Source organism: Nothobranchius furzeri, chromosome 3, assembly GCF_043380555.1.
Source record: "Nothobranchius furzeri strain GRZ-AD chromosome 3, NfurGRZ-RIMD1, whole genome shotgun sequence".
Classification (NCBI taxonomy): domain Eukaryota; kingdom Metazoa; phylum Chordata; class Actinopteri; order Cyprinodontiformes; family Nothobranchiidae; genus Nothobranchius; species Nothobranchius furzeri.
Window position 1 is genome coordinate 54,160,979 of NC_091743.1, and position 9,316 is coordinate 54,170,294.

At 44.2% G+C, this 9,316-nt stretch overlaps 1 protein-coding gene across 4 annotated transcripts in view; it reads left to right on the top strand.

Moving 5' to 3' along the window:
• plxna1b (plexin A1b) overlaps nucleotides 1-7,252 on the top strand; it is a 175,761-nt gene extending 168,509 nt beyond the window's left edge. For 2 of the 4 annotated variants that reach the window (XM_015959444.3, XM_015959445.3), the window contains exons 23-31: nucleotides 1,080-1,226; nucleotides 1,387-1,546; nucleotides 1,910-2,013; nucleotides 2,171-2,279; nucleotides 3,644-3,834; nucleotides 5,327-5,496; nucleotides 5,597-5,809; nucleotides 5,882-6,032; nucleotides 6,936-7,252. In XM_015959444.3, the coding sequence (XP_015814930.3) occupies nucleotides 1,080-1,226; nucleotides 1,387-1,546; nucleotides 1,910-2,013; nucleotides 2,171-2,279; nucleotides 3,644-3,834; nucleotides 5,327-5,496; nucleotides 5,597-5,809; nucleotides 5,882-6,032; nucleotides 6,936-7,031 (1,341 nt within the window). In that variant the 3' untranslated portion in view covers nucleotides 7,032-7,252. The remainder of the gene's footprint in view (nucleotides 1-1,079; nucleotides 1,227-1,386; nucleotides 1,547-1,909; nucleotides 2,014-2,170; nucleotides 2,280-3,643; nucleotides 3,835-5,326; nucleotides 5,497-5,596; nucleotides 5,810-5,881; nucleotides 6,033-6,935) is intronic. The other 2 variants (XM_015959446.3, XM_015959447.3) reach the window with 1 other exon arrangement.
• Nucleotides 7,253-9,316: the final 2,064 nt, after the last annotated feature.

The following is a 9,316-nucleotide window of genomic DNA, read 5'->3' on the forward strand; positions in this document are numbered from 1 at the left end:
TGAAGATGACGAATGTCAGAAATTTTGTCCACTTGTCATAATGATCTTAATATCAGTTGTTGCGTCTCAGACTGTCTGCTTTGACAGATTCAGCCCCTGCTGTTGATGTTGTTGATAATTTAAAGCATCAACCCAAATCTGCAAACCCATGGCAGTTACATAAATGTCCAATGATTAGTGGTATTAGAGGTTAAAAAAGGCAGAAATACAGATTTACCTGGATAGTTTATCTGATTACTCTTTAGTGGTAGCTCGACCTCCTCCTCTATTATAATACAAGTAATAAAAATGGCTAAAAAATGTCAAAGTAAGAGAAGCCCAAAAGTTGCAAAGCAGGTAGTCGTTAGCTGGCAGGTTGGCTGAACGACTGAATGAAAAAGGGAGTGAGAGAGTGATGGAAGGATGGAGAAGGCCCAACATCCCAGTGCTTGTTGCTTTGCTGACACGTCTCACACACCAAAGTGCTTCTCCAAGCGTTTTTCACCCCTCAGTCATTAACCTTCTATTAACTCCTCCATCAATTGCCACTCACTCTTACTCGCTCTTTCTCTGTTTTTCCTCCTCCTCGCTCATTCTCACTCACACACAAACACACACATACACACACACACACACACACACATACACACACAAACACACACATACACACACAAACACACACACACATACACACACAAACACACACATACACACACAAACACACACACACATACACACACACACACACACACACATACACACAAATGGAGACTTTCAGGTGGTGTTTTTTCAGTCCAATAAGACAGTCTGGGGAGAGGTTAGTGTGTGTGTGTGTGTGTGTGCGTGCAAGCCTTGGCCTTGTCATGAACTACTCCACTTCTGCTTGAGAAGTATAATTAGTGAGCTGCTCAGCAGAAACACACACCTTTTGCTGTTGTGTACATTTTACAGGGCATGTTTCTGCAAAGTTGCATTTCTATTTTTAGCTTCAAACTGTACTGCCCTTTCCTCCCGTGCTTTATTTTAAGTTTTCCCCCTCATGTCTCACTCTCCTGCCCGTCTCACCTTTTAACCTTTCCTTTTTATTATTTCTAAATCAGGAATGTGCCGGTGAGCCTCTCTTTATGCTCTACTGTGCCATGAAGCAGCAAATGGAAAAGGGGCCGATTGATGCGATCACAGGAGAAGCTCGCTATTCCCTCAGTGAGGATAAACTCATCAGACAACAAATAGACTACAAGACTTTGGTCAGTGCACATGAACACTTTGTAAAGACTCTTTCAGATGCTTATGGCACAGATTTAAAACATTCACCGCTCTTAGAAAATCCAAGTTCCTGCCACAAGATGACCATTGAAGTGAATCCACTTCCCAGTCCAGATGTAAACCTGTGTTTTCCTCCTGCAGACGCTGCACTGTGTGAACCCAGAGAATGAAAATGCTCCCGAGGTGACCGTGAAGAGCCTGAACTGTGACACGGTGACGCAGGTGAAAGAGAAGCTGCTGGATGCCGTGTACAAAGGGACACCGTACTCCCAGAGACCGAAGGCCTCGGATATGGACCTGGGTAAGATGAGGGACGAACTGCTACACACACACACACACTCGCACACACACACACGCACACACACACACACACACACAAGTGTGCTCTGCAGTGGGGGGTGAAGAGGGAATCATGACAAGTGCTCTCTAGAGCTAGAGGGGGCCCTTCAGACAGGAGTTGATTTTGCACAAAGAAAATCTGAAAGATCCAGTTTGCTCTTTCTAAATGTTTTCTAGTTTTTGGGTGCAAATATTAAGGGACATGTTCAAAAACTGAGACAAACATACTTTTAAATAATTTAGGTGAAACACAGAAAGATGTGATTACATGTGTGTGTGTGTGTGTGTGTGCGTGCGTGCGTGCGTGCGTGTGTGTGTGTGACAGAGTGGCGTCAGGGCAGGATGGCCCGGATCATCCTCCAGGACGAGGACGTCACCACTAAGATCGATAACGACTGGAAAAGACTCAACACCTTAGCTCACTACCAGGTACCCAGCTGCTTTGTTCTAACACAAATGCAGCAGTGCATTGTGGGTAGTTGTAACGAAACATCCACGGGTTTCTGTAGCTTCAAATTCTTCTGACTGAACTCCGTGTGAGCGGAGCGGTGTTGGACTGTGATCTTGAACTTCCTGTTTGCTGCAGGTGACTGACAGTTCGGTGATCGCCCTGGTGCCTAAACAGAACTCAGCCTACAACATCTCCAACTCCTCCACGTTTACTAAGTCTCTCAGCAGATACGGTACGAGAGAAGGTGTGTGTGTGTGTTCTTTGTGTGTAAAAGTGTCCGTGTCCATTTCATATTAACATTTTATCAGAGAGAAGTTCCCTGTGAGACTGTAGATGTCTTTGTCTTCACCATGTCTGCCTTTATGCTTACGCAGCGACAAATGTGGTTTTTACAAAAGCTCATATTGGATTTGCTTGACGACAAGTAATGATGGCCACACCTTCTGTACCAAGGTTTAGGCAGCTCATTAATGGCAGACAGAGCCATTTGTCGACTCTCAAGGTTTCCATACATTTCCCTCTGAAGTGAGAAGAGTGTGTTGTTGCACTTTATTAATTTAGGTGTGGAAAAAAGGTTTAGTTAATTGAGTTTGAGTGAAAAATCTTCAGGGCACATCAGGCTTTACTGTCACCAAGGTTCAGAAACAAACACATTTTCATTAGTTTCATATTATTAGTTGTTCTTTGTCACAGTCTTAAAAGGAGTTTTTTCACCCCCCTAGTGTCCCGTTAGTAAAACCAAAAGTGAACCCTTCTCCTCGCTGTGCGTTCATCTTTTCAACACCTTAATCTAACAGTTGAAATGTCTCCTCTGCCTCATTAGTGTCTACAGGAGCGGTTCATCACCAAATCAAACAAATCAGCTGTGTTCATGATCCAAAACATGTTGGAAACAAGCTGGAAGCAGACTCCAGCTCTACCATGTCAGCTCCACTTTACTAAGTCCAACAAGGATCAGACCAGCAACTCTAAAGTTGCAAGTGTGGTATTCTGGCCACAGAAGGCAGTGGGGGTCTGAGTAACATTTCATTAACCCTCTAAATGCTCAAGAAAATGATAAAAAAGTATGAAAAGGTTACATAGTACAACTTCAGAGACTGTCTTGTCTCTTTCCTGAAAGACCAGACTCACTCCTCAGTCCCATTCACTCCCCTGGTCCAGATGTTCTCCTGGCATCTTGAACCTCTCAATCCTTCCCTGCTTTGTCACACACGTGACAAGCATTCAGACTGAAAGCATAATGCTCGCTGTCACAAATATGAGGTCATTGTCCAGCAAAGTGAAGGGAGGTGAGAGTGACAGGTGATTTTATTCAGGAGTGAGAGTGACATGAAGTTCACTTTTCAAAAAGCTTTTAACTTCTTCTCAGGCTCAGGTTTTACTCTCTGCAGCAGGGTCAGGTCACTTATTCCTGAGCAGCTTGATTCAGTTGGTGGCTTTTAACCTCGTCTCTGATGATCATGTGATCAGTAATGGAGGAAAACCAGCTGAAGTGATCATGTGCAGGATTCTCTTTAGTTTATCTTACTGTCTACTTGAATAAATCTAGATTATAATGAGAAACTTTTCTTTTTGATTATCTTACTTAATTCCTTCCTTTGTCCTCAGAGAGCATGCTGCGGGCAGCCAGCAGTCCGGACAGCCTCCGGTCCCGAACGCCCATGATCACCCCCGATCTGGAGAGCGGCACCAAGCTGTGGCATCTGGTGAAGAACCACGACCACTCAGACCAGAGAGAGGGGGACAGGGGGAGCAAAATGGTCTCTGAGATCTACCTGACCAGACTGCTGGCCACTAAGGTAACAAGAATCCCCCCCTCCCCGTGACCTCGTCATGTAGTCCATTTAAAGCTGCAGACTCTGCTGACCTTTGTTTGGTGGCGGGCCAGAGGCCCATTAACATTATTCCTAACCTTTCCCAATAAGGAACACATACGCACCGTCTTAATTAGGAGGTTGACCTTTGGCTATGGAGTTTTTGTGTTGGTGTTACTGGGTCCTCTGTTGGCCGCCTCAGAGCTGGTCCTCCACATCCTGCAGACACCGCTGAGGGAATCACTCTGGTTCTTATGCAGCACCCGTATTCAGATTATAATCAGCCTGGCAGGTTTTAAACTACACTCAGGGCAGGAGTGCTCCAGCCACCGTGGAGTAGAGAAGCTGACTCTCCACCACGTAAGTGAAACTGCAGCAGGAGCTCAGAGGCTGTTTTATATTGTGATCTGTTAAAGCACGAGGTGGCTTATTTAGGTGTCTTCATCAGGACTCCCAGAAGCAGCTGAGACAAATGTTGGTCAATAGTTGGTTAGCAATTTATTCTTGGAGATTAATAAATCTGAAAAACTTAGCTGAGCAAGAAATGCCGTTGTTTCTTCAAACATGTGAGAAAAGATTCAAATTAAGAATTTAATTAAGATGTTTGTTCAACTTAAAGTTCAGCTCTAATGTATAAATTCACCAGGAGATTTTTCCCTTTAAATATTTCCCCACACCTCATTACAGTCAAACGCAAAACTAATAAACTCAGATCCCCGTTGGCTCCTAAAGCTAACTGAAAACATTTGTCCACACGGCTGTACTCTTGTGCTCACAAACACATTTGCCCAGATAGATTTAACAACACTGCCGGGCTTTCAAACAAGCTGCACTGCCTTGCTGAAACGTCGCCTCCCCATCAGCTTTCACTCGGTAGCTCAAGATTTTCATTGTTTCAGCTCCAGGTAGGAGAGTGCAAGGCTAGCTGCATCGCCGCTGCCTCGATTGGGAAATGATTAAGATGCAAACTGGAGGAGAACAACGGGGGGAAGTTGAAGCGCTGCAGCTTACATCCCCCACAGCTTTGTGTGTTTAGGAAGCAGATTTGTTAACTCGAGCGAGGACAAAACTGCTACTTCAGTTTCGGGCTGGTTTGAATAAAGTTTTTCTAAAAGGTGGCCCAGCTGCTTGAAGATGAGGGAAACATCAAATCATTTCAACCTCAGAGGAGTTTGTGAGGATTCTGTGGGATGGAAGCATCTCGGAGCAGCCTTAGGCTGAACTCCCACTGAGACCCGTCATAAACACCGACGGCTCTGCATCATCACAAACTCTCAGGAAGGTGAAGCAGCGAAGGCTGTCGCTCTCTCGCACCTTCTGACAGCCGTCACCTACAGACACAGAGGGGAGCGGCGTGCTGGAGCCCCGTCATTACTGATCAGACTGATTAGCTTTGATCAAGCCTCCACGCCGCTCCAGCACACAGGAAGAAGCCGCGCGGCAAACAAACTGCTGATGTGTTGGTTTTTGTGTTCAGGGTACGCTCCAGAAGTTCGTAGATGATCTGTTTGAAACCATCTTCAGCACAGCACACCGGGGCAGCGCCCTACCGCTCGCCATCAAGTACATGTTTGACTTCCTGGATGAGCAGGCGGATAAACACTCCATATCCGACCCAGATGTACGGCACACCTGGAAGAGCAACTGGTGAGACTGAAAGTTTGGTTTCTGGGTTTTAGGGTGGATATTCAGTTCTTAACCTGTAAGATTCCTCTAACTCTGCTGCTCTTCCTCTCCGTCGTTGCAGTCTTCCTCTGAGGTTCTGGGTTAATGTGATCAAGAACCCCCAGTTTGTCTTTGACATCCACAAGAACAGCATCACAGACGCCTGCTTATCTGTGGTGGCTCAGACCTTCATGGACTCATGTTCAACATCAGAGCACAAACTTGGGAAGGACTCGCCTTCTAACAAGCTGCTGTATGCTAAAGACATCCCCAACTACAAGAACTGGGTAGAAAGGTGGGTCAGTGTGCACCAGTAGTCCCTTAAGGATCTTTGTTGGGATGTAAACTCTTCCCTGGGCTTGTGCAGGTACTACGCTGATATTTCCAGGATGCCTGCCATCAGTGACCAGGACATGAGTGCCTACCTTGCGGAGCAATCTCGTCTGCACTCCAACCAGTTCAACAGCATGTCTGCTCTACACGAGATCTACTCGTACATCGTCAAGTACAAGGACGAGGTCAGATTTGAAGGTTTTCTCTGTCAGACGAGTTTCTAGAGCTGCTGTTTCTGTTTAGATTATATTGGAGTGTATTTGTGATTTGTGGAAACTAACAGTTGAGAAGACTTGCTGGAACCATTTAAAGTAACACTTAGAAGTTTCCCACTTCTCCCTCCTACAGGTTGAAAGTGGAATTACAACTGTCATAAGCAAACCCGCTGTAGCTAGCGCTAACAACGAGCTAACGCTAAAACGAGCCAACTGACACTAAATAAACCACAAAGTAAAAATATCCACGCTGTTGGACAAAAGGGTATTATTACTCCCAAGTCCAGCAGCAACAAAAGCCAGATCACCATCAGTCCGTGAATTCATATCTTCCTTCAGCTGCCTCAGTCAAGTGTAGTCCACACTGATGTCCATGCTGGTTTTAGCTCTTTGATTCGCCTCCAACGACATTGCACGCTTATTTTTTTACTTACATAAAAGCAAAATCCTTCTTTTTCTTCTTCCGGTGCTTTTATTGATGGTTGTGAACTGCTAAGTTTTATATTAGCTACTGGCACCGTCAGCAGCCACTGAGACCTCCTACTAGTGCACCTACTCAACCCACACAACTGTTAAGTTTCTGGTCAGCCGAGGGCTACAGAATGCTGTCCACTGTGACGTTGCTCAATATTACGGCTCAAAAACCACTGAAACCAGTTTGAAAGCAACAGCTTAAAGTGATAAAAACGTTTGTTGCTTTAACTGTTTTATTATTAGAAAGGATGAAGAAACTGAGCTGACCTGCAGACTAATTAGCATTATTACAACATTTCTGCATCACAAATCTGAGGGAGCTCCTCCTCTTTCTGTCTCTGAAAGCCGACATGTTTGTGACAGCATCTGATGCCCTCCCCCGCCTCGGTCTGTTTTCAGATCTTGTCAGCTTTGGAGCGGGACGAGCAGTCAAGGAGACAGAGACTGAGGAGCAAGTTGGAGCAGGTCATCGACACAATGGCCCTGACCAGCTGAGGACCACCCTCCTCTTCCTCTTCTTCACTTCTCCTCTCCATCTGTTATTTCCCCCTTCGTCTCTGTCACCCGGACGAAAAACAAAAGTCCAACCGCCGGACCGGAGCAGTAGACAAACTGGGCAGGGAGGGGTTCAGCAGAGACGGGCGGGCCTGTGTACGCTTACATGTCTATGTTTGTGTTTGTCTGCAACCCCGTGAGGTGTGTGTGTAAAAGAGAGAGGGAAAAAGAGCGACAGCGGGCACCTTCACACACACGAAGAACAAGTTGACTGACAGCATTTTGTTATCGTGGATGTTGACGTTTGTGGTTTGCTTGATTTTGATTTGAGACTTTTTGTCATGATGACGCTGATGATGATATCAATGGAAGCTCACAAAAGAACTACGTATATATTACATCATTATCAGCAGAATGGACCAATCAGTCGTGAGCCAGTGAAGAGAGGCTCTTTAGGTCACGTGACCCCATCAGGCGTCACGCTTTTGTTTTTTGTTTTTTTGTAAAAATGTAATCAACTGCCCTCTCTCTGATCTCTCGCCACTTGTATTACTGCTGAATTTGCACAATTTACAGAAACGTTACAAAGCAAGACTATATAGATATTATATATGAGTACAGCAAAGTTTCTAACGACAGATTAGGAGGAAAACCTTTTCTTTTTTGCTTTGGGATTCCTTTAAATGAACAGATACAGGGAAACAAAACCAGTTGTGATTTGATTTTCAAGAAGAAATAAAAGAAGAAAAGTCGGCAGAAAATGAACGAAAAATAAAAAATCTGTACTGTGCCAAGTTTCCTTTGAATGTTGTTTAGTGTGAAGACTTTTCCTTAGATGGGATGTGCTACTGCCGGATATTAAATATGAACATGCCTAGTGACTGAAAAAGGTTAGCGGCTAGAGTAACGACCCATCGTGGGAAGGACAGTTGTCACGACGATGAGATGCTGTTGTTGTAGTCGATCAGTGCAATCTGTAGGTTTCATAAAGCCAAATATGACACGATTGTTGCTTTATCATTGTTCTGCTGGTTTCTGGCTGCTTTTCCTTTATGTCTCCAGCAGCATCAGCTGCTTCAGGATTAAGAGGCGGAGTCATGACGTAGCTGCGCAGCTCTACCTGGAATATTACCCTTAATGATTTAACCATTAGATTGCCACTTCTTTTTAAATTTAGTAAGAAAATAGTCTTCAGGAGCCAAGGTCCTGCCTGCATATTTAGCATAAATGTTTTTAGGAGCTACAATGAGGTCAGGTAGCGCTTAGCAGAGCGCCTTCAGAAGTAAGACTAAGTCAGAAAAGCCGTTTCCAGCCTACAGCCACAGTTGCGTTTCTCTACGGTAATACCCAAATAAATGGGCATGGAAATGATAAACGGAGTGTTTCTTTCCACCTCTGACCTATAAATTTGAAACATGGATTTTAGCTTTTTATCCTCTCAGAGGTTGTGAGATAGAGTGATGAGACGTCTGTTCATTAGCTACAGCAGGCTGAGTAATCCTGCTCTTGGCCTGCAGCTCTTGTTTTGAAACCAGACATGTTTGGCTTCAGCTTTTTATATTACTACTTTCTTCAGACTGTTTCTTTCCCTTTCCATGCTTTTTGACCTCATGGTGAAAAATCATTTCATTTCTTTGCTTGCCGAAAACCAAACAGTGGTCTGTGTAATGTTTTTGTAGTTTCATTTGTAAATTGTAAAATTTTCATGAACAAAAGCAGTTTTTCCCTTATTTTTAATTTCTTTTGTAATGTTTATTTCTTTGACGTGTAAATTGTACATTTTGAGGTACATGGAAGAGAAAATTCCTTTCAGCCTGCCTGGAGATGAAGTAAACTTGACGGAACTTTTTATTTCCCTGATGTCAAGGATCCATAAAGCGATTGTATGGGATCAGACAAACGTCCGCGTCGTAGTGATGGAAATGTGACTTGCTGCTTTAACTATTGAGGTTTTGTTTTTATCAGACATTAGGGCTGTCAGTCAGTGCTGATCATAAATGCTGTTCCACCTGACTGTTTATCTGAGCTGCACATCAACACGTCTCAACTGGAAACGGAAACGAAGCAGATTAACTCTGAACACACACAAATGATCAGCAGCAGATCAATATGTTTGCTATTTCTGCAACAATATTCAATATGTTACTCATCAGTTTCTTTAGACTCGATGCTGCTTTTATATTAAATAGATGAGGTTAGAAGAGGACTTCGCAGACTCTGTCAGACACCATCTGCTCCCTCCCTAAACACACAGTCTGGGTTGTAACATTCTCTGTTTTTTGCTC